This window comes from Chenopodium album, chromosome 10 (genome assembly GCF_948465745.1).
Source record: "Chenopodium album chromosome 10, dcCheAlbu1.1, whole genome shotgun sequence".
Lineage (NCBI taxonomy): Eukaryota > Viridiplantae > Streptophyta > Magnoliopsida > Caryophyllales > Amaranthaceae > Chenopodium > Chenopodium album.
In genome coordinates, this window is record NC_137843.1 from 58,759,606 (window position 1) to 58,784,282 (window position 24,677).

Sequence of the window (24,677 nt, forward strand, 5' to 3'; positions counted from 1 at the left end):
TTACTTGAATATACATCCTGTTTTCTAAAATTTATTTACGTATTCTGTGGTCTGTTTGAGTCTTTGAGAATGAATGGAAAGGGGCGCATGAGGTTTTAGAATATGTAAATAAACTCATGCTTGAGATGGGAGATACCTGAGAGAGCTCTGCCTCCTTGAGGTTTTGTGAAAATAAATGTTGATGCAGGTTGCTTGGGAAATGTGGGGGGCGGTGGCTAGGAATGCTGAGGGGACTGCTCTTATTTGGCGTGTAAGCGAGAAGGTTGCAGGGGCATGTGCTGAGGCGAGAGCTATTCGTATGGGCATGATTATGGCACAGGAGATGGGTCTGCAAGATGTGATTGTAGAAAATGACAGTGAGTGTGTCATTAAAGCTACTAACACCAGAGAGGATGGTCTTAGTTCCTTTCATTTAATTCTGGAAGATATTTTTCAGCTTGCAAAATGCAAATGCTTTCAATAATATTTCATGGATTTGGGTTAGGCGTGACTCCGTGAGAGTAATCAGGTGCCTCAGGTTATTGCTCGTGAATTGGGTAAGAAAGTTTGGTTTCAGAACTTCCCTGCTAATGTTGTTTTGCTTTGTTTCATGATTTGCAGCATTTGAGTTCCCTTTGGGGATTTTATTCAAATAAAAGGTGAAAGCCCTTAAATTTTCAAATAAATGCATTGAATGATTGAATCTTGGGGTTTGGAAAAAAAAAAAAATTACTAGTAGAACACTGCACGTTTGTACAACTTACTTCTTGTGTGTTTTAAAAAAAAAAAAAAAAAAAAAAAAAAAAAAAAAAAAAAAAAACACCTTTTTCGTAATTAGTAGAACATTAGCGGTAAAGAAACAAACCTAGAAACGTGGAAAAGTATTAGAGCCTTACTTAGTAGCAGAACATACTACTCCATAGTAAATATCTTTTTCTTGGTAAGGAGAAGATCCATCTTAGAAGGGGAGAATTTTAGGGAAATCCCTCCTAGAATAAGCTTAGTGAGATTCGACTTTCAGCGTCACGGCTGGAAGTCGGAGAACTAGCCAACTATTTTAGCCTCCAATCTTGTAGTAAATATCATTAGTAGAACAACTTTTGGGGTTTCATGAGAGCAAATACGATTTTCTACCAATCTAGTGTTGTTCTTGCATCTCCTAAGTCGAATTTTATGCTTTCATATTGTTTTAAGTGATCATTAAATTAGTATCTTTAATCGCCTATAAGTAAATATTATAACTGAGTTTGGGTCTTTTCCTGATATAGGGAGATCACTTATTGCTTTTGGTCAGTCCCTATGTTATAATGCCCGTTAGCAAATGTGTACCTTGCTTTCGTTTAAAAAAAAAAAGGGTAAAAAGACGAGTAAATGGAATTCTCTAACATTTACATGCAGGCACACAATAGGACCTAAAAGATTACTTATTTATAAAAAGTATTATAACAAATAAAATAGAATCTTTCAATACTTAATTAATCTAAATTGATTAAGCTTAATAATTTTCTTTGGGGTTCACCATTCTCATATTTGATCTCTTTTAAAAGGGTTTTCTTTTCTTTTAAGGAAAATGCTATACATAGCTCTTAAGGCTACATATTAAGACTACATATAAGCATTAAATTTACACTTGAAAATCGTAAAAAGTTAAGAAATTATGAAAATATAAACACTAATTACACAATTTACGCGTGTTTTTGTCATAAATTCCTAATTTTATACAATTTCAAGAGTATATTTAATCCTTATATATAGCCCTTAGAGCTACATATAGCATTACCCTTCTTTTAATTTGACTATAAAGCTGCCGAAAAATATTCTTATTTATGTTTATAACTTAACATGTGCCTATGAATATTATGCATTCATTAAACAAACATTTTGGAAAAAATAAAATAAAAAATGCAATATGTCAAAATTTATAAATTCGTGCAAGGCTGCAACACTATATCTTTCCTTATAATTAAAACTAGCATAGCACCCGTGCGATGCATGGCTTACAAATCTTATTACTTATATTCATTTCACAAAATTTTAAAAAACGATTTAATAAGTAATAATAAATTTACTTATATAGATGTCTTAATCATGCATTTTTAACCTCTTAAAATAATGATATCTACTTTAAAGACAACTTTTTTATTCTTAAATTAAATGTAAAGTTTTTAAATATAATTCAACTAAATCAATGAACTACTGATAATCAATCCCTACATTAAGTCATTTTTTTTTTCTCATTTCTACTTGAGTCACTGGCCACCTCATTTTAAAAATGATTAAACTCTGTCCACTAACTCAATATATACAACTTTTTTTGTGTGACTGACACGACTGACACACGCCAAAACACGAGTAACCCCTGACCGAGTAACCCCAAACTAACTGAGTGACCCTTGACCGATCGAATAACCCTTGACCAAGTAACCCCTGACCGACCGAGTAACCCCTGACCAAGTAATCTCGGCCACACAGTGTAGCCAATGCAACCAGATATGAAACTTTGTGAACTCAATATATGCTTGGAAAAATAATTTGTATTATAAAACAACATGATCATTGTATTAATATTATATTTTGTATATCACAAATAATGTCATATCTTTTTTCTCTATGACCTCTAAAACACTTGAAATTTAACATGTAACTTGTAAAAAAAGGAATTTTTATATTTACATATAGCATGAATATAGTCACATCTTTTTATAGACATTTGATATGTTTATCACAATTTTTTGTATGCGGCGGGGTTACTCGAGTTACTTGGTCAGGGGTTACTCGAGTTGTCGGGGTTACTCAAGTGACTCGGTCAGGGGTTACTCGAGTTATTCCTAACCGAGTAACTCCTCAAGTAACCTGACCGAGTAACCCCTCGAGTAATCCATGACCGAACCCCTCAAGTAACCCTTAACTGAGTAACCCCTCAAGTTACCCCTAACTCCTTAAATAACCCTTAACCAAATTACTCGAGTATGTAACCCCTGATCGAACTCATTAAATAATCCTGACCTAGTAACTTAAGTAACCCCTAACTGAGTAACTCGAGTAACTCATGACCGAGTAACCCCTGACCGATTAACCCCTCAAGTAACCCTAGAACCGAGTGAACCCCTTGAGTAACCTCTGTCCGAACCCCTCAAGTAACCCCTGACCGAGTAACTCGAGTAACCCCTGACTGAATAACTCGGGTAACCTCTAACAAAATAATTCGGGTAACCCCTGCCACACGGTGTGGCCCGTTGCACCAAAAAGTTGTTGTAGTTTTATTATGTAAATATTAGTTCTCATATTTTTCTTTCCCTCGTGGAGAATAAAAAAATATGAAATTATCTTGTCTCATCACCTATTAAATTTTATCACATGATGAATCAACCTCATCACCACACACATATTGCATCTTCCACATCCAAAAATTTGCACGTCTAAAAATCTGAAAAGCCACTGCTTAGTGTATATATATATACATATATATTTTTTTTTTCAAAAATTGTAACCTTTAGCTATATATGACCTTAGAAGGATGAGTAGGCTTGCCCTTAATAGTTTGATTAATTGTCTTTTTTTTAATTATTATTATTATTATTATTATATGTAATCATTTGATATTTTTACTGCACATACAAGTATATAACTGTGAAAAAAAAATTATATGTACACAGATATAAGAGAAGTAAAAAAAAAATGCATATTACTCTTACATATTACTTGTGACGACATATACAAAATATACAACGCATTTTCTATGCGACTGTCATACCGTGTGACCGCTTGTAAAAAGAAATAGTAACGCTTATGACACCGACAAGTTAACCCCTATTTTACTAGATTAGAGTAGCCCCTTATTATACTTATTGAGTAACTCTTAAATAATTAACAAATAAAGTATCCCCTACAACACTTACAGTAACCATTATAACACTTACTAATAATAAGTAAGCCCTATATTTTCCTTCAAAAAAAAAAGTAAGCCCTATATCACTAATTGAGTGACCCCTATAACACTAACTGAGTAACCCTATGGTGGCTGCCCACATTGAGGAATAACTAACACAATCAAACTTTGCATACATGTCGATGCAATAGTTTGACTTAGTTTTTATGTAATTAAATATCAATAATAATTATATTCTTGCTTAATTATAAAACCTTACATCAATATCTATTTAACAACTTAAAATGATAAAATATGAATTCATTACATTTATAAAAAAAATAAAATAAAATAAAGTAAAATAGATAATCTACAATCAATGTTAATATTATAGATAGTGAAAAAAAAAGTCTAACGTGTCAGTTATAATAGAAAGAATGGAGTAAAAATTAGTGTCGAACTCTATATTTAAAAATGAGAATTATAGTTTATAGAGAATTATATATCAATCAACTTTTTTACAATTTGTAGATGTTATGCATGAGTGTGTTGTGACTTTAGTTATCGAATAAATGGTTTGTTTATAGGTTTAGCAAAAGTTTAAAAACTTATTATAATAATTCAGAGATTTTGCGTTTAGGAGTTTTGTAGCAAAATATTATAGCAAATGAATTATATATAGCATGTATAATTTTTCTTAAAAATATAAGTATGATATACCTAAAATCATATGGTAGAAAATTAGTAAAGTCATTATAATTGTATCACAATTTACATTTTTTTTTTGAGAAAACACAATCTACATATTTATAAGCTATTTACGATTCACAACATGTCTAATTGTTTAAATATAAGCTAGAAAACACATTATTATCAAGTTTGATCTTATTATATTAAAAAATTTTTTATAACTTTTCAATATATCAACTTTGTATAATTTAAATTAATGCGCAATTATATATATATATATATATATATATATATATATATATATATATATATATATATATATATATATATATATATATATATATATATATATATATATATATATATATATATATATATATATATATATATATATATATATATATATATATATAATTTAATGGTCAAAATAGTAAATTGGAGATCGTTTAAATGTAACACTTAACAAAGTGGAGGTAGTACTCCTTATTATATTTTTTAAAATAAAATATATAATTTATACACATTAGTATATTTGAGTGATAATCTACATTTATAATATAATCAAATATATCTTTTACTAATCCGTAATATAAACTTGACATAAATATAAAATATATGGATGGAGGAGGCCAGGGTGAGATCCATGAAGAAACTTGAAAAGGTCATATCCCACAAGTATAGTCTCAAGTTGAATTTTTCAGGATAAATAATTGGTTGAATTAAGTTTGATAATATTAGTGAGGTTGACAATAGAGCACAATTAGCTTCAACATCATTAGGAATGGTGTTAGTAGCCATATGAATAATGTGAGGAGGAAAAAAAAATTAGGTTGAAGGAATAACCTGCTCTAATATAGCTGTACGTGTGCTAATAAAGAAACCTAAAATATAATGTACGGAGTACAAAATAACAAAATATACTCTCCTTGAATTAAGCAATCTAAAGTCAAATGATATGGACTAAATATATGCTGAAAATCCATGAATAATATTAATTGAGAAACAATATTAAGAAAGTCAAGATATTATACAAAATTAAAAAAACCTAAAATAGGATTTAATAATAGGATTTTTGACAATTATACAAAAAAAAAATAATAAAAAATAATAATAAATTAAAAATTAAAAAAACCTAAAATAGGGACATGTGACAGCCATGGAGTTAGTGTACCCTGTTTTAGTGTAGTATATAGATAGATTACAATTTACTATAAATGGTCAAAGGCAAAGTGGAAAATTGATAATAGTGCAAAGCCCGAATATAATTATATTATTGTAAAAATAAAGAACAAAGGTAATACATATATTCATCAAGTAAAGTAATTTATTTACGCCAAAAGGCAAGCGAAATTTATTCGTCATACAGTTAAATAAACAAAAAGGATTTCCTGATTAAAACCAGGAAAATCCTTCCACCTAACAAGCATAAAACACATCTTTATTCAGAAAAACAAATAAAATAAAGCATAATCTTGTGATTATATCATTGGGATAGGATGAACAAGGACTGATGCAACTTTATCTTGTATGATCTTGTTAACAATGGTGTAGCCATCGGTTCTGTCCTTGTAGAAAACCATTATAGCGCGAGTAAGGTGGAGAATTCGATCATTCAAAGGTTTTGGGATTACATATGGTCGAAGCAATGCTTGGTTAAAGTCCTTCCATGCATCATCCACTTTCTTCTCTATAATTTGATAAACTTGTTCCTCATCTACATCGTCATGTTCCTTCATGTAACATTGGATACACGACACAACATGAGTTCTGCTGTTTTGTTCGAACTGTAACACAAACACGTTTAATGTTTTAGATTTGGCATAAACGATGACACCCAAAAAAAAAAATGGACAGGGATGTTAGTGGGGCGAGTTAGGTAAAAAGATTAATTATTACATACCTCGGTGCTGCCTAGGTCATTTTTGAGCCTAAAGATCACATGTGAAGCATCTACCAATGTAGGCATAGGTTCTTGGCACACCCATGCAATTCCTTCATTGGTTGCAACGGGTCCCATGCCAAGCATTGATGAAACAAACCCTAGAATTTGGGCAATCGAGATCTTAGCTACTCCTACATACTCGTCGAATCCTGGGGTGTACCTTTGGCCGCACCATTTTGCCTCTTCAAGCCATGCCTCACAAACACGGTTCATCTGCAACACATGCATATATATTAGACATGGACTCAAGGTGGGTTCGTTGTAAAAAAAATGTATTTGTAAGGCGCATTATTATAATATTATAGTATATATATGTGACTGTTGATTACAAACGGAGAGTGATAATCATTGGAAAATGCATTAATTTTAATGATAATGCAAGATAATTTTGATTCAAACATACCCGTTCTTTATAACATTCTACACCTTGTGATCTTCCTTCTTTAGCTAGTTCGTTCTCCACTTCATCTACGGTTTCAAGAAGCTTTTGATAACAACAATCAAAATATTCTGGCAATTTTGCTATGTAGCTATAGTCCCACCTAAGAAATTTAATTAATAGTATGTATCAGTACAATAATATAAAGAAAATATGCACATTATGAACTATAAAATCATTAAAATATTATGGTAGTCAGATTTCAAATTAATTGACTAATAAATTCCACAAACCTTTGAACTGCTTCAACAAGGAGTTTTAGAATGTCATAGGTACCATATGCATCAAATACGTCGTCAAAAACTTGCACAATCATGAATATTTTGATGAATGTTTTTCTTGCAGATGAATATTCACGTTCATAGTAACATCCCAATACCCAGAAGTATGCCTCGACCAATCGATCTCTTACAAATGGCACCTTTGGGTAAAAATCGCTCCACCAACTAATGTCACATGCATCAAATTTAATTTAACGTTAGAACAAAACTATATATACGTACTCCTTTGATCCAAAAATAATTAAAATAAAAGTACTAATGAGGTCTTGACGACCTAATGGTACACATAAATATCGACTGAGGGAGTGAGGGTTGTACGATGTGCATTATATACCTGGAAATATCTTGGAATTCTTGTTTATGCAACAATTGTAGTAAGTTGAAATCTAACTTAGCCAATTTAAGTAGAGTTTTGTTGTGAGAAGCAAATTGTTCGTAAAATCCGATGTAATGCTTTGACTCTAGTCGAACAAAGCCATAGTGAAGAGGTTGGTCTAGGCCATGAGCAACTTGTTCGGCCAAAGGAGAGCTTAACTTATCTACCATAAGTTTAAGATGAGTAGTGGTAAAAACGATAGCTTCGTCTAGGATGTCATCTCCATGGATACGAACATACGATGCCTCGTACAAGCTTAGGAGCCCCGGAACATAGTTGAGTATGCAATCCTTGAAGCCTCCTTGCTCATTCTTAAACTTCTTGAAAACATCTGTTTGAAAACATCAGTATTTATTAAATAATGTCTATTATACATTCGCATGTGCAATATTGTAATGTCTGTAAATGTTATATGACGTGTAGAAAGGGAAAAAAAAACATTTCAAAGGAAGATTATTGTTTGTTACGTACCACTAGACACACGATAGCCATGTTGCCTAAGGATTCGAAATCGGGTGGCAACATGGTACAAATCATCTTTGTCACATTGGTCATGGTAGTTTTCATAGACTTGAACTAAAGCTTCCTCAATTTCCTTCTCTAAGAAGTATGCCAACCCGAGACGTTCGATTTCTTCGATGAAATCCAGCAGCTCCAAAGGCTTGTCAACAGTAGTTGCAACTCTTGCAAGTAGCTCTTTCCTTACTTGCTCTTTCAGATGCTCAACTTCTTGCTCCTTTTCAAGTTGGGTTACCTATATCATCCAATTTGTTATTTCATAGGTTGTTGCAATTTTCATACAATTAATAGATAGATGTAAAAAGTTTGGTTACTACTCATCTAGGTTATTGTTTGTTTACTTAAAATTAATAATAACTCACCACTATAGAATTTTCATAAGAAATAAATAGGATTTCAGTCTTTTATGAAAAAATTGAAAAGAATATTATCAAGTTGCATGCTCTTGTACAAAATATTTTTAAGAAAAAGAAGGTTTATTAAAACGTAACAAAAAAAAAAAAAAAAAAAAAAAAAAGAAAAAAAAAGTATAACTAAAACTACTATTATTTTATAAATTAAATTCAACAAAAATAAGTTGCAGAGAACAATGCAATAAGACCATAGTCTTATGCAAGATTATTAGCTTATACTTCATATATAGTATTGAAAGACTCGACGAAGATAAGGATAAATAAAACAAACATTATCGAGAGGAGTGAATTGCAGGAACTGGTCACCCCAATGGGTTGGATGAAAGTAAGCAATAGGTTGAGAAGCAGAGGTTGAACTTGCACTAGCCATCTTTTTCAGCTCTTAAAATAGTGAGTATATATTTTTTCTAATTGAAGTGGTAAAAATGGGATATATTTGGCGAGTACTAGGTTGTGTGGTATTTTGAAGGTTAGTGCCTCATGTTTATATAGGATTTTTGAAGTGTAGAATTTTTTTTCTTTTATTATTAAAAGTTTGAATAATCTTTTAAAATTAAAGTATAATTTTTTGGAAATTTCCAGCAAGTGTGGCACATAGAAAGTAATAATGAAGTGCCATCATGCCATGCCCTGAGAATTGTAGAGTTGCGCCAATTAATTTAGAAGATATTTGGCTGTCGATCTAAGACTCTTAAGAGTATTTTATTATTATTAACCCTTAGTAATGGCGTGTTTTCTAATTTATTACTATTTTAATTAGATTTTTAGGATGGCTGATTAGGGGTATTCTAGGTTTGTGTGCTCTTCGATTTCATAAAAGTTCGAGCTAAGATGAATATATACGGTATATTACATCATATATGAGCGTATACTTTCTCCATTTCTTTTTAGTTAATACGTTTTTTTAGACACGTTTACCGATTCACTTATTCAATCATTAATATCTTTAATTATAGATAAGCAAAAATTATGAAAACTTGATATTTTGAAATTATATAACGTGACGAATCTAACAAGATCCCACATGACTATTATTTTCATGAGAAGGTTTTGCGTAGAACGGACTCACGTGAGACCGGGCGCAACAACAAAAAGGGGCGGGTCTGAGAAACCCGATCAAAGCCCGCGCACCTACATTTTATAAAATTGATAATATTGTCTTATTCCTGATAAAAAATATCTTATTCCTGACTAAAATAGTCTTATTCCTGATAAAAATTATCTTATTCCTGACTAAAATTATTTTATTCGTGTGATAAAAATTATCTTATTCCTGACTAAAATTATCTTATTCGTGACTAAAATAATCCTATGCCTAACTAAAATTTTCTGATTCCTGACAAATATTAAACCAATATTAATAATTTAATACTAATCTAATACCTGACAATAAACATTTAATACCTAACAATAAACATTTAATACCTGTCATTATTTTCTCCTTCACCACCGACCCTCTTCTTCTTCCATGGCTACAATATTTTTCTCTCCTCATTACATCCATGGAAACCCCTTCAAATTGGAATTTTCCACATTAAATCAAACAAAGTATCTCTTACACTCCAACTGTAGTGTTACTGCCAAAACCACCTCCATTTTTTCTCTCCGCCGTACTCACCGCCGCAAATCAAACCCCCAAAACCCAACTCCATGTCTTCTCCGCCGGAAAATGCCGCCGAAGAAACCCAGAACAAAGAAGACGGTGGAAGTGGTGGTGGAGGAAGGCGGTGGAAGTGGGTAACGAGGTGATGATGGTTGGATTTGGATTTTAGCGAGAGTTGGTGAATGAATGGTGTTGTGAGTGTTGGCAGCGGACTCACGGTGAGTCCGTCTCACCCAATACTTCACCTATTTTCATTACGTATAAAGCACAATATACGGTCAAAGGAAGGTGTATGAGTAGTGCTAAACTCAAAACGTGTGAACTAAAAAAACCAGAAGTAGTATTAGTCAATTCTAAAGTATCATAAAAAAATCACAACATTTTCACTTTCGTGTTTATCTATATGTATTTAAAAATATGCGAAATACATGTTTGAATTTGTTTACATTCATTATGACAATACTATTGAAGTCATTACGGTGATATTTTTCACTATAATAATTTAGTGTTATTAACTCTTAAATATGTACTACATGATTATCGGTAGAAAAAGAAAATAATTAGACATCCTCTCATGAAAGAAATTATATTTTTATAAGTGTATGATTTGTATGTCAATTAATTAAAATTAGTGGAATTTGATTATCCTATTTATTTATGTACGTCGTGTATATGTCTTTTATTTAGAAATTAGAATATTAATACTCAAGGTTCGTGCTTCAATTACTCAATTTAGAATAGGATAATATATTAATAGGGCAGCACAACAAAGTTTGTCATTCATCCCAAATTTCTAAACTGGCTGCTTGGGTGCTTTTGCTCGTTGTTCCAACATGGCTGCCTCTCTTTAAGCATATCACAAAAAAAAAAAATATTTGAATAAGTATAGTAAATAAATAAAATATACGAGTAAAAGATATTTGGCTGCCTTTTACCGTTCCATAATGTTATGCCTACTTTGGCTACTAGGGTTTCTAGCTATCTTAAAAAATTTATGGTTTTTCTAAGCTATGCCCTTGAGTTTCTATCATGTGCCCATGCTTTTTTAAATTACAAATTGTGCCCTTTAACTTAAGTTGTTTAATCAATCATACCCTATGACTTTAATTTGACGTTTAATAGAAAGTAATAAGAAGTGGATGAGAAAAAAAAGAAGAAAAAGTACACTGAGAGCTTGACATATCAATGGTTGTTTTAGAAGAAAGAAGAAAAGGTATATGAGAAAATGTGGAAAAAAATGCTAAATGTTAATCCCCTTATACAACTCTAATCCAAATTGGGCGTGCAATTTTTCTCCAAATTAAAGTGGGGTAATTAATTAACCGTTAACACAACTACTAATGTTGTGTTAACATTAGAGGGTACGGTTAAAAAATACCTTAAGTTGGAGGGTACATCTTGTAAATTTTAAAAAGTATAGGCACACCTTAAAAACTCAACAACAACGGGGGCATAAATGTATCATAACTTTAAAAAAAACCCAAAAATGTACATATATATCGAGTGCAAGGTGTATTTAAGGGTATTTTTTGCTCATTTAATATTTTTTGTTCATTTGAAAATTTTAACATAAGCAAAAAAAAAAAAATGGAAAATGATAAACATAGCCCTAAGGGCTATGTATAAGGAGATAAAAAAAAGGAAATATTAAGGATAAATTTATAAGGAGATAAACATAGCACTTGCGTTATTTTTTTGCTAATTCCGAACTCAATGAGTCAATTCAGGTCCCTAAGGACTAAAATGGCCCCTAAAACCTTAATAGAAGATTTTTCGACTTGTAAACCGATGAAAAAGTTGAATTGGACTGCAATTTACAATTTATACGAACTTTTGGGCTGCAATTTGCAAAAAAAAATTTAAATGGCTGCAATTTGCAAAATACGAACTTTAAATGGCTGCAATTTGCAAATTTTCCAAATAAAAAGGATTCTTTTAACAGTTTGAATTATTGGTTGTACTTGTACCTCGGACAAAATAAGCAAACACCATTTTTATTTTTATTTTTAAAATGTCAGTGATGTATTTTTTTCTAGGTACACACCTTCCGTTGGTGAGGCACACTTGTTTGTTAAGTCCTCAAAAGTTATCCCTTCTAACTATAATCAGGTGCAACAAATTATTCGTTCTGATTTATAGTTGTCACACACACTTTTGGTACATGGTCTACTGGAAGTCGAAAAAGAAGAGAGAAAGTTGAATGGGGAGGGGATGTGGCCTAGCATTAAAGAAAACATAGTGAGAAAACATGTTTAAAACTATTGAGATATGATGGAATATTATTTGATTTGGTAGAATATTATCTCATGTATATTTTAGTTAACTTTATATTCTCCTAGAATTATCTTTTATTCTAGGGTTAGAGGTTGTAACTCTATATATTTTCATGAACGATTAATGAGAAGGCAAGCCACATATTTCTCTCTTTCTCTCTAGGTATCAAGAGCAGGTTAATTTTTTTTTTTCAACATAAACAACCATGGTCGGCAGTGAGACATCACTTCCGTCCCCTTTTACCTATAATTATAGGTAATGCAAAAATTCACGAAAATCAACTATATCGTCAATTTGATGATACTTGTTGGATTATAGATACCGGAGCTACTCATCATGTTATCGGCAATAAATCTTGGCTCTTTAATACCCACAACATTGAATGTCCGGTTGGGTTACCGAATGGCGAGAGTGTACTCGCTACCTTCGAAGGATCGGTCCGCTTGTCAGATAAAATCACCATCAATGGAGTTCTTTTTGTGCCACATTTGACTTGCAATTTAATTTCTGTTTCACAACTTAGTGATCGATTAAAAGTTTTAGTTCAATTTAATTCATATATGTGTGCTATACAGGACCAAATGAAGGAGCTGATTGGAACGGGGCTTCGACGAGACGGACTTTATTACTTATTTAGCAAACCGGGCGTGGTACAACATGTGTCTGTGATCGAAGCAACATCAGATTTGGAGCTATGGCATAGATGACTGGATCATCCTTCGGAAAAAGTGGTAAAGCTACTTCCTCATATACGTAATAATAAAGGTAGCCTAGCAAAGGGATGTGAGGTGTGTTTTCGTGCACAACAACCTAGAGACAAATTTCCTATGAGTGAGAATAAATCATCTAGAATTTTTGAGAAAATACATTGTGATTTATGGGGTCCATATAGACATGTTTCATCATGTGGAGCTCGTTATTTTTTAACCATTGTTGATAATTTTTCCCGAGTAGTTTGGGTTTATTTGTTGATTGATAAGACTGAAGTATTTAAAATGTTTATGGCCTTTGTTGTTATGGTTGATAGGCAATTTAATCAAACAATTAAAATTGTTCAAGTGATAATGGAACCGAATTTAATTGTTTAGTTGATTATTTTGTTGCAACCGGAATTATCTTTCAAACCTCATGTGTGGGTACTCCTCAACAAAATGGGAGAGTAGAGCGAAAACACAAACATATTCTTAATGTTGGGAGAGCCTTGAGATTCCAAGCCAACTTGCCTATCTAATTTTTGGGGTGAATGTGTTTTAGCTGCCGTACATTTGATTAATAGAACCCCAACTCCACTCCTACAAAATAAAACCCCATTTGAAATTCTTTTCGATAAATCTCATTCGTTTGATGCTAATCATACTTTTGGGTGCTTATGTTTTGCTCACAATCAAAAGACTAAGGGAGATAAATTTGCAAGTAGAAGTCGCAAATGTATCTTCGTGGGGTATCCATTTGGGAAAAAGGAGTGGAAGTTGTATGATCTTGATACAAAAGAATTTTTTGTCTCTCGTGATGTGAAATTTGTGGAAGACGTGTTTCCTTTTCGTAGACCGGAAGATGCCAATATTGATCCGAATATTTGTGACACGGTGGATAATGTTCGCGTTGACTTTGCTGATTTTGTATTGAGTGATGATGATTTTGTTGGAAATAGTGATGATAATATGGCTGAATTTAATTATGGGAGAGCTACTAATGACCAAGAGCCGCAAGTTGAGGAGGAGGCAGTTTACTCCGCACCCACCCCGCAGCATAATGCTGCTGGCCATAGGGGGCTGCGGAGGATACTGCTTCTGCCCTCCTGTCCAAACTACAGCAGCGTGAAAAGCAGCATATGGCTGCTGCCCAACAATTTAAACAGAAGTAGTAGCACGCACCATAGCAGGGTGACGCTGCTGCCACTGCACACTCCCCTCGAGTCCCCACAGCACCAGGCCACTTCTGCTCAGCCTGCGAGGGAGGCTGCGAGTGCTGGTCCAGCTTCTCCACCCCAGCGTCATGACAATAACGATCAACAGCTAGCAGGTTCTGATATGGGCAGAGAAATGCGGGAAAAATTTCCCTCGGTTTTGCTCCGGGATTACGTCACTCACTCGGTTTTTGCTAAAAGTCCGTCTCTGCCTTCCAATCAGACTTCAGGTACTCCGTACCCTTTAGCACATTATATAAACTGTAACAAATTTTCTGTGAATTATCAAAAATTTATTTCAGTCGTTGTCCAAGCAAAGATCCAAAATCTTTCAAAGAAGCTATGAAATATGATGGGTGGCGCAAGTCCATGAAAGAAGAAATTCGAGCTTTAGAAGACAATGGTACTTGGACTTTGGAGCATCTTCCGCCAGGAAAAAGAGCTCTAGGCAGTCAATGGGTCTATAAGACCAAGTTTTTGTCTAATGGAGACGTTGAACGTCTCAAATCTCGTTTGGTAGTATTTGGTAATCATCAGAAAGCAGGTGTGGATTATGATGAAACGTTCGCTCCGGTTGCTAAAATGACAACGGTGCGCACGGTTTTGGCTATTGAAGCTATGAAAAATTGGGAGATTCACCAAATGGATGTTCACAATGCATTTTTACATGGCGACCTCGATGAGGAGGTTTACATGAAATTGCCGCCAGGTTTTGAAAGTTCTGATCCTACTTTAGTTTGCAGATTGCGGAAGTCACTCTATGGCTTGAAACAAGCTCCTCGGTGTTGGTTCACCAAACTTACTACGGCCTTAAAATAGTATGGTTTCTTACAATCTTACTCTGATTACTCTCGGTTCACATATACTACAGGCAAAATTCAGATTACTATCTTGGTATATGTTGACCATTTGATAATTTCTGGGAATGATTCCGCTGCGTTAACTGTGTTTAAGGCCTATCTTTGTGACTGCTTCAAGATGAAGGACCTTGATCCTTTGAAATATTTTTTGGGCATTGAGGTGGCTCGTAGCTCTGCAGGTTTTTTTATGTCAACGGAAATATACGTTGGATATTATTTCCGAAGCAGGTCTTTTGGGTGCAAAGCCAAGTGAGTTTCCCATGGAACAGAATCACAAGTTGGGTCTAGCTACTGGTGAATTTCTCTCCGATCCAGAGTCGTACCGACAACTCGTTGGCCGTTTGATTTATCTGGCTGTTACTCGACCTGATTTGGCATACTCGATACATGTGTTGTCCCAGTTTATGCAACAGCCTCGTCGTGAGCATTGGGATGCTGCGTTGAGGGTGGTTCGTTATTTGAAGGGCACTCTAGGACAAGGTATTTTATTGAGCTCTGATTGTGACTTAACTTTACAGGGTTGGTGTGATTCAGACTGGGCCGCATGTCCTCTCACTCGTCGTTCTTTATCTGGTTGATTGGTGTTTCTTGGCAAGTCACCCATCTCGTGGAAGTCCAAGAAGCAACCCACTGTTTCTACATCTTCTTCCGAAGCCGAATACAGGTCCATGTACAACGCTACTTGTGAGTTAAAGTGGCTCAAAGCATTGTTATTAAGTTTGGGTGTTCAACATCCCAAGGCAATTAACTTATTTTGTGACAATCAGTCGGCTCTCCATCTTGCTAAAAATCCGGTGTTCCATGAAAGAACGAAGCACATTGAGGTTGATTGCCATTTTGTTCGTGATGCAATTACTGAAGGGTTGATTTCTCCTTCCTATGTTTCAACGTCTTATCAACTTGCGGATATTTTCACAAAGGCACTTGGCAAAGCACAGTTTGAGTTTCTTCGTTCCAAGTTGGGCATTCATGATCCGCATGCTCCAACTTGAGGGGGGTATTGAGATATGATGAAATATTATTTGATTTGGTAGAATATTATCTCATGTATATTTTAGTTAACTTTATATTCTCCTAGAATTATCTTTTATTTTAGGGTTAGAGGTTGTAACTCTATATATTTTCATGAACGATTAATGAGAAGGCAAGCCACATATTTCTCTCTTTCTCTCTAGTTTAGCAAAAACCTATGTTGTAATTACGTTGGGACGTCCAGAAATTGGCATTAGTGGCAAGCTGGCAACTAAATTGGATGGATTCCTAGACTCCTAGTGCCTAAATTGGCTACATGCATGTTAGATCGCCACTAATTTGTACTTGTAAAATGCAGCAACAAAGCAATATCCTGCTATTGTGTTGATGACAAGGCAAGCATAAACAAGGGAATTGGAAGAACAAAGAAAAGAAAAGAAAAAAAAAACATATTCAGTGATATATGTAGCCCTGAGGGGTATATATAAGCATTAATTATACTTTCTAAAATGAAATTAAGTTGGGAATTCATGATAAAATCACATGCAGATTTGTGTAATTAATGTTACTTTATTTAAAATATTTTATTTTTTAGCTTTTTATAAATAGAATTAAGTTAGAAATTCATGACAAAATCACGCATAAATCGGTGTAATTAATGTTACTTTATCTTAAATATTACTATTTTATTTTAGCTTCTTATACAGAGGGCTATGTTTATTATTTTCCTATTAGACAATTTTGAATTTTCTTGCATACTGTAAAATGGTAAGTGTTTTCACTTGAAAAATTTGATGCGAGTAGAGCTGGAAAATTAAGTTAACCTAATATGCATGTAATCGAAATTTCTACATTTGTTCACTTGTATTCCGCAATACTTGTTCGAGCTGTCTTGGTATTCCATTCATTCTCTCAAGAATAAGTTACATTATTCTCATTAAGGGAGCACGTTTTCTACATGGACGACGACGACTCTAGTGCACGGTCCACAAATTGATCAAACAATTGCTCAAACTATCAATAGTCATGAATAGGGGTGCTTATCGAGCGAGTCGATCACGAACCGGGGGTGCTCGACTCGATTCGAATTTTTTTTACATATGCTCAACTCGTGCTCGTTAAAGTTTCGAGCTAATAAAACCTGCTCGACTCGTGCTCGTTAAAGTTTCGAGTCGAGTTGAGTCAAGTATCTCACAATGTGCTCGTTAAACTTTTTGCCCTTCTATAATTATATGTCTTTATTTATTTTTGTTCACTCTATATTGTTTTATTTTTATTTTATATATTTATTATTAAAGATTTACTCTTTCTCTTTTGATAATATAAATTAACACTTATTAAGTGTCAAATTTGTTTAAACATGGTAACTTTATTTGTAAATTTTATATTAATAAAATATATTATCGAGTTGCACACAAGCTTATTGAGTCAAGTTAGAGATTGCTCAACTCGTGCTCGTTAACCTCTCGAGTCGAGTCGAGCTAACTCGAATCGAGTTCGAGTTGCTCGCGAGCTGCTCAATTCAATTAGCACCCCTAGTCATGAATCTCCATCTTTACACTGTCAATCAAAAAAGTATTAGTGTTTTTTTTATGCTTTAAAGATCTATTCTTTGTATTTTTAATAAGACTATTCCGTATTTTCTTCAGTACGTAATATTTTCAGTGTTTGATGTAATGATGTTGAAAACTTGATATGAATTGAGAATGAAAATTAGATACATACATGTAATTGACTTGTCTGCAATACTTCTCCTGGTAGATTGTCTTAACTAGTAGTCCATTCAAAATCTTAAAGATTATTGGTTAGATAATTAGATTATTAACATTATTTCCATTGTCAATAGAAATAATAGAGCAATTGAAATAACATGTACTTTGGGACGAAATTTCTTGTACTTCCTCAGTTTTTTTTTTTTTTTTTTTTTTTTTTTAATTGCACCCTATAAGTTTGACACTATAATTTTGGTAGTGAAAAAAAGGAAAAGAGAAATTGGTAAAAATATAAAAGTGTCCATATGATGTAAAACTAAATAATAAGTGTGAAAAAAGTAAGGGTATGTTGAGTATTTACAGTGTAAGGCCCCAATCACTTTATCTTATTTTTGTTGAACTGAAATTATTTTTACTGAACTGAAGCTGAACTTAAATTATTTTTACTGAACTAAATTAATTTTACTGAATTGAAATTATTTTTGCTGAACTGAAATTATTTTTACTGATTTTCTATTATATTTCTTCTTTAGGTTTATTGATTTTTACTGAACTGAAATTATTTTTACTGAACTGAAATTATTTTTGCAGAATGGAACTTATTTTCATTGAACTGAAATTATTTGTACTGAATATTATTTTTTTTAAGGTGAAGTGAACAGGGCCTAAACATAGATATTTTTTATTTTAATATGGAAATGGTGCAATATTTGTAAAACTCCCTTAAAACACAAGTGGTGCAATAATAAAAGAAAGGAGGAAGTATCCTAAATCTGCAACAAGTTTTGTTTACCCCTTCATCAATAACCAAATATTGTAGACTTCTCCTAGATCTAAAATACAAGAACTACATAGTGAACTAGTAAGCTTGTAGTCTCGTACTACCTTCATCAACAATCTATAAATATTATTAAAGTAACAACCGCTGACATCATTACTTTTTTGAAATCTTACACGTGTCAGTTTCTCATTCATTTTTTTCCCGCCTAAACTTTTTTTTTCGTTTTAGGTTTTTTTAACTATTGATTGCAAAGTAGTTTAATACAGTACATTAAACTTTTTAGTTTTCAATACTTTTTCTTTTAAAAATCTTAAGGAAAACAAATATCAACCTTTTATATATGTGATTACTCCATCTAATTACAAAGTTTGCAAAATTTTATTGTAGACATGAATTTTCTTTTGTTTATATTATTTTAATTTTTATAGTTTGGTTTATGTTAATAATATCGTATGTAATACAAAGATTTTACATATTTTGACTGATATGTATTTGAAAACTACACAATTATAAATTCTTTTATTATATCCGTGCATTGCACGGGAGTTAATCTAGTTCATTAGGAAAGAAAACACCCAAAATAAAATGAGTGAATTGTAATTAAGTTGAGTGATGAAACATGGAACCTTCGCTAGGGTGCACGAATCCGTTTCCCATTGCCTTCACTTTGTAGCTTCCAAAAAACCTCACATTGAGTCGCAAGCCAGCTATAGAGTTGAGATCATTGGTCTTGCAAACTAACAAACACATATTATGCACCCCAGAACATAATTAGGGGTTTACCATTAGTATTACTCCGTATCATGTAAACAGTTTTTATGCCACCAACTATTTACACTCGTATACTATAACTTTATAAGTAAATGTTTTCACTCTCTCAAACATGGAGCAATGTAATAAGCAACGATAAACTTGCAAATGAACTCCTTGAATACAATAGATACACAAAACCCAGCCTTTATTATAAGAGTAACAAACAAACAATAGATAAACAATTAGTTGTTTTAAGGAAGTATTTTGCAATTAGGTATAAATTGAAAAAGAAAAAAAATGCGACTTCTATAGATTACACCCTATCCGTGTAACAGTTCCCCTGAATCTGTTTCAGGTTTCTTCTTGTAGCTTGGACAAAATAGGTCATAGATGACTGAACTTCTCAAAGTTCACTAGGCTAACTTGATTTCGGCAATGAAAAAGTACTACGTATTAAAGACACAATCGAGCCCATATCACCACTTCCAAAATACAAAAGAGTAGAAAACCATTCGACATCCCAGCCCCCTCAAACGAAAGCAAAGCCAAGAACACACCAAGCATATTATCCAAGCAGATACAATTGCCGAGCATGTCAAAGAATGAGAGCTTCGCTCTATGAAGTTAAGTATAGATAGTATGCAAAACTTTGTAAACGCCCATCAGTTAATCAGCTTCTTCAACAATGAGTTGATTGTCTATTTGACAGCACACTCCCTCAATTCAGATTTCTGGTGTCATTATCTCTTACTTTTATACCAATCCTATGTAATTTGCAATCATGAGGTCAGTACAGTTATCATCACCCAGCTCACCCAGCTATGATTTACCTTTGTCAATTCCAAACAGGGGTTCTGGATAGGGAACTTCATCGGCTATGAAGTAATCAGCTGAAAGGAAAAAAAAAAAAAAAAAGAAACAGAACAATTCCAATAATTACTTACAGCAAAGTAAAAAATGGAGAAAGGAAAACACAATATTACAGCATTATGAACATAATTAAGCTGCCAGCTGCAACATCATATTTTATCTTCCTATTGGAGATACTCTCTCTTTCAGAAAAAGAATATGGCAATTAGATCCATTTAATGTTGCACAATATATATATATATTATCAAGCTAAGCACCAAATAAGTGAGTTTCTACAGGAACAGATGACGAGAGGAAAGAAACAGTGAACAGTACCTATGTCACATTCATCAGAAGACCCACCCACAATATCTACTATTTCAGAATTTGGGAATAGGTAACTTTGGTTGCCCTGGAATGCTGCAAGATCTGTGAATTGATAAAAACAAAAAATGATTAGATGACATACCAGAACTAAATGTGCAACAGTATAACAATTTCTTCTGATAATCTTATTAATTATCCGTAATGTTAAATTAGCAACAAGCATAGACATTTAAACATCAAACCAATACTATCAAAAGATCAATAACATATTTATGAGCTCAATGTACAAGTGAGAAGGTATAGATACATTTCCAGTAAAGCATATCACCTCTTATATTAGTCAAATTGGTTGTTAAGTTATGGTGTGAAACAAGATTATCAAAAGAAATTCCACCACCACCATCCAGAGCAGGTTGGAATCCTTCTATGTTGCACATATTGGACCGAAAACTTGCACCAAATGCCATTGATTGACCACTCGATCTCTGAAACTCATGAGGTTCATATAAGACTTGATCATAGGATTCTATATCCATCTCATGGTTGCCACTAGCAGCCTCTCTGCTCAACAAACACCTGTTAGTAAGGCATAAAAGTGCAAAGCTTCTGCATTATAACTTATATAGCAACCGAATAAAAGAAAAAAAATGCTAGGAATGATGCACTTTCAGTTACTTTTTTGATAAAGCTACAGAAAGACACAAGCATATATGCAACAATCCTCAAGAAGAGGTATGAATGTATGATAGAGAGTAAAGAACTGGATTAATAGGCCAAAAGCAGAATTCTGCACTCTTTGTTGCATGATACCTCAAACAGTATCAAGTTCAAAACCAAACATGTATAAATTTCCATTACTGGCATTTGTCACCGTCAAGCCCAATATTACCCCGTTTCCTTCCCCTCTTTCTCCAAACAGCAACGTCTAACTACTCATGGACTTAACCCCAGCCGCTAAACTAGAATTTATGATAACCTTGTAAAACATTCAGCCTTGTCCTACAAGAGGAAATACCATTCTAGCAGTGTGCAAACAAAAAGGGCACCGGTATTTTTAATAGTAGTTATAGGTAGGGATTCAAAGATGCCAACTTGCAAAGTAATTAAAATTCAGGTCAATAAGCAACCTCATAGCCACAACTTTTTTTGATAAAATTAAAAGCCAATTGAAGTGTGGGAAATTCATATGAAGTTCACAAAACTATCTTGTAAACACATGATTGATAAATATTGCAAGACATGATGCGCCACAACAATACTGATGGAACCATTCTTAATGTAAATGGAGCCAGGAGCAACATGATAATCACCACTATCAAGAAGAGAGGGTATTATTAAAAAGAAACCACATGTGCTTATGAATTTGGGTTAATAAAGGGTTTCCTTACCCATTCTGTTGAATGAAATTGAAGTTGCCTACTGCAGGAACTCCATCTACCACATGATATGGAGACCCATACGGCATTGAATCCATATCTGTAGCACCAGTAGATGGAAAATAAGGCTGTTGGGGAAGATGTCCAAAGGCTGAGTTTACTGCAACACCAAACAACAGAAGAACTTAGTAACAAGTCTAGCAAAAATGAATCTAATTACGGCAAGTTGACGAAAGATTATAACTACTCTAGGGTTCAATTTCCCCTTGAATTTTTTAGCGGTATGTACAGGGAAACGAATTTCTTAGCTCGATATAATAGAAAAGTCCTTCATGTACTTTGAACTCCTGCTGTAGTGCATTCATTAAGAAGAATAAGGTTGATTCATCTACAAAATCTTACCTAGCATGTGACTATGACCATTTTGTGAAGGCTGCTTTGAATTATGGAAATCTCTGTTCTTTGTCAAGTGGAACTGCTTCTCCATCAGTTGATTAAATAATATGATCTGCTTTTTCAAAGTTAGCCTTACATTATAAGCACCAAAAAAATCGGGATTTTCTTCTTCCAATCTCTGCCAAACTGGGGAAAAAAAAAAGAAAAAAAAAAAAAAAAAAAAGTCAAGACGTAGACACATCCACATACAGTTTGTATAGCATTTCACAGACAACAGAACAAGTGGAAAACTGAATAGGTAACAAAAAAAATTTAATGAACATCAACTGAACTTCCTTACCAAGATTTATAAAATGTTTTTCTAATTTGAATTGATTTACAAGCATGGTTACGACTTCATCTTCAGTCATGTACAAATGCAGACACCTTTCAATCAGGGCTTGGACCTGAAATGAGATTCAAATGAGTAAACATAAATATAACATCTAGAATGATTAGAGGGGCATTGATCTACCAATTTTTCAAAATTAATATAGATGCAGATATCATCCTCACAAATTTAATATCTTCACATGTCACTTTCCGGTGACCCTCATTTGGGAGAGATGAAGGCGAGTCTGTTTGAGCCTCGGATGCAGTGGAACCATCCTCACCATCACGGTCATGCAATGATTCGGTTGGTTCTTCTTCCTCCCTCTTTGGCACCTTCTGCCAAACTAAACGTGTTCAGTAATTTGCATAATAAAAATTTAATTTGTCAACCAAGTATATATCAAAAAAATGACAAGTTCTTAGAGCAACTCCAATGGTTATAGCTAGGGACTTGCTTGCTATTTCAATAAATCCCTAGCTACTAGCTTGACCATTGGAGCTAGAAAACTCAATTTGCTTGGGAATTAAACTTGCCAAAATAAAATGCGCATTGCGCTAATTAAGCTCTTTCCATGTATTTTCTATCCAACAACTACTACTAAGCTAATAACTAGCCATTGGAGCAAAAAGTAGCTAAATGATAATTAGCTTAAAAGCTTATGTGGCATGGCAAGCTAATTGTCAAATTAGCTTGCAATTGGAGTTGCTCTTAAAAACCATCAAGATGCTCCAGCAACTGTCCAAAGTTGAACATAAAAATACAACAAGTTGGTAATTGGACCAATTTTGACAAGCAATGACTAACACAAGTGAAGTGATTCTATAATTTACATACTTCCTCCGATCTCTATTAATTTGTTACAATTTCCTAATTTGAAAGTTTCATAGCTATAGATCCATATTGCCATATTGGTAACGTATTTTTTCCCTCTCTCCCCGTCACGTGTTCTCTTTTCATCTCTATCTATTTCTCTACTATTCATGTGTGCCACCATCATACAAAACAATAAATAAAGAACAGATGAAATAAGCCATAACAACTCTCCAAGAACCGCTACTAGTTACAAGAACACAAATAATTTCCTACATCATCAAACCAATTCTAATTTCTAAACATGTCAAAGACTACACCACCAACCAAAACAGTGACATCAAGGATTCAAGGCAACAATGAATTTGAAAGCAAGGAAAATAACAAAATCATCTTCCATACTAAGGTACCTTCAAATTCATCGTCCTTTACAGCACACAAAACCGCCTCGATTAGCTTTGTTCTGAAATTTTCAGAGTCACAGAACACCAATCAACTTCAATCATAATTTAACAAAAAGTTCGGAAATTCGATTTTCCACAGATAAGGCAACTATAAATCCATCAAAAGATCAATACAAATATTCACAGCTTAAAGTAGCAGCATAATATATGAAATAGCATTATAAAATCGACCAACAGTTAGTAAATTAAATGTACTTTTGGCCCAAACATTCTAAAACACAACAGAAAATAGCTGGAATTCCAACAAAAACATGGGTTTTAACTGAGCAAATTAAACAGCTCATAGTTTATGGAATTACTTGATCATTAATTAATGTTTTTAATTTTTTACATTCTGTATTACACCCTCCAATAATCAAATTGGTTCTTATTTTATTTAAATTGAATTAAACCCTGCAAACAAAAATACTTAAGATTACTTGAATTTCCAATAAATTTGATAAATCAACCCAAAAAATTCATAACAAAAATGAAATTACATAATTCAGCAACCAAAAAAAATCAAGGTTTTTAGAAATAATAGAGAAAGCTATAAATTCACCAAATCAAAACTCAATAATTGAGCACAAAATTGCCAAAATAAAAAAAGCAATATTTAGCGAAATTGAACAATTGTGTAAAACTCACATAGTATAGCAAATTTTGTCGAAAGAATTAAGAAGGTCGAGGAGAGAGATGAAGGCTCAGTAGTAGCGAACCCATAATCTAATCTAG

At 33.2% G+C, this 24,677-nt stretch overlaps 2 protein-coding genes across 4 annotated transcripts; both read right to left on the reverse strand.

Annotated features, from left to right (window-relative positions):
• Positions 1–6,009: 6,009 nt before the first annotated feature.
• On the reverse strand, positions 6,010–8,877 carry LOC145564344 (putative sesquiterpene synthase). The gene is made up of 7 exons (XM_081624663.1): positions 8,779–8,877; positions 8,047–8,329; positions 7,534–7,906; positions 7,152–7,364; positions 6,883–7,021; positions 6,438–6,692; positions 6,010–6,321 (listed from the first exon to the last, which is right to left on the reverse strand). Exons 1-7 carry the CDS (start codon positions 8,875–8,877, stop codon positions 6,016–6,018), a joined length of 1,668 nt encoding a protein of 555 aa, XP_081480789.1. The 3' UTR covers positions 6,010–6,015.
• A 10,657-nt stretch (positions 8,878–19,534) lies between these two features.
• On the reverse strand, positions 19,535–24,677 carry LOC145564345 (uncharacterized). Of its 3 annotated transcripts, none has more exons than XM_081624666.1 (9): positions 24,591–24,677; positions 23,910–23,962; positions 22,872–23,024; positions 22,657–22,762; positions 22,323–22,502; positions 21,933–22,080; positions 20,873–21,105; positions 20,554–20,646; positions 19,535–20,258 (listed from the first exon to the last, which is right to left on the reverse strand). In XM_081624666.1, the coding sequence occupies exons 2-9, from the start codon at positions 23,919–23,921 to the stop codon at positions 20,188–20,190; spliced, it is 996 nt and encodes a 331-aa protein (XP_081480792.1). In that variant the 5' UTR covers positions 23,922–23,962; positions 24,591–24,677; the 3' UTR covers positions 19,535–20,187. The 3 variants fall into 3 exon arrangements, with proteins under 3 accessions (XP_081480792.1, XP_081480790.1, XP_081480791.1); XM_081624664.1 differs by having other exon boundaries at positions 20,873–21,120; XM_081624665.1 differs by having other exon boundaries at positions 20,873–21,120; positions 22,872–23,021; positions 24,591–24,673.

Coding starts and splice junctions, on each gene's coding strand:
- LOC145564344 (XM_081624663.1), bottom strand. CDS start 8,877: ATGGCTAGTGCAAGTTCAACCTCTGCTTCTCAACCTATTGCTTACTTT. Junction 7,365..7,533: donor GAATTCCAAGATATTTCCAG/GTATATAATGCA, acceptor ATGTGACATTAG/TTGGTGGAGCGATTTTTACC. Junction 6,322..6,437: donor ATGACCTAGGCAGCACCGAG/GTATGTAATAAT, acceptor TTTGTGTTACAG/TTCGAACAAAACAGCAGAAC.
- LOC145564345 (XM_081624664.1), bottom strand. Junction 22,503..22,656: donor AAAACATTTTATAAATCTTG/GTAAGGAAGTTC, acceptor TTTTTTCCCCAG/TTTGGCAGAGATTGGAAGAA. Junction 20,647..20,872: donor CAATTTGACTAATATAAGAG/GTGATATGCTTT, acceptor ATCAATTCACAG/ATCTTGCAGCATTCCAGGGC.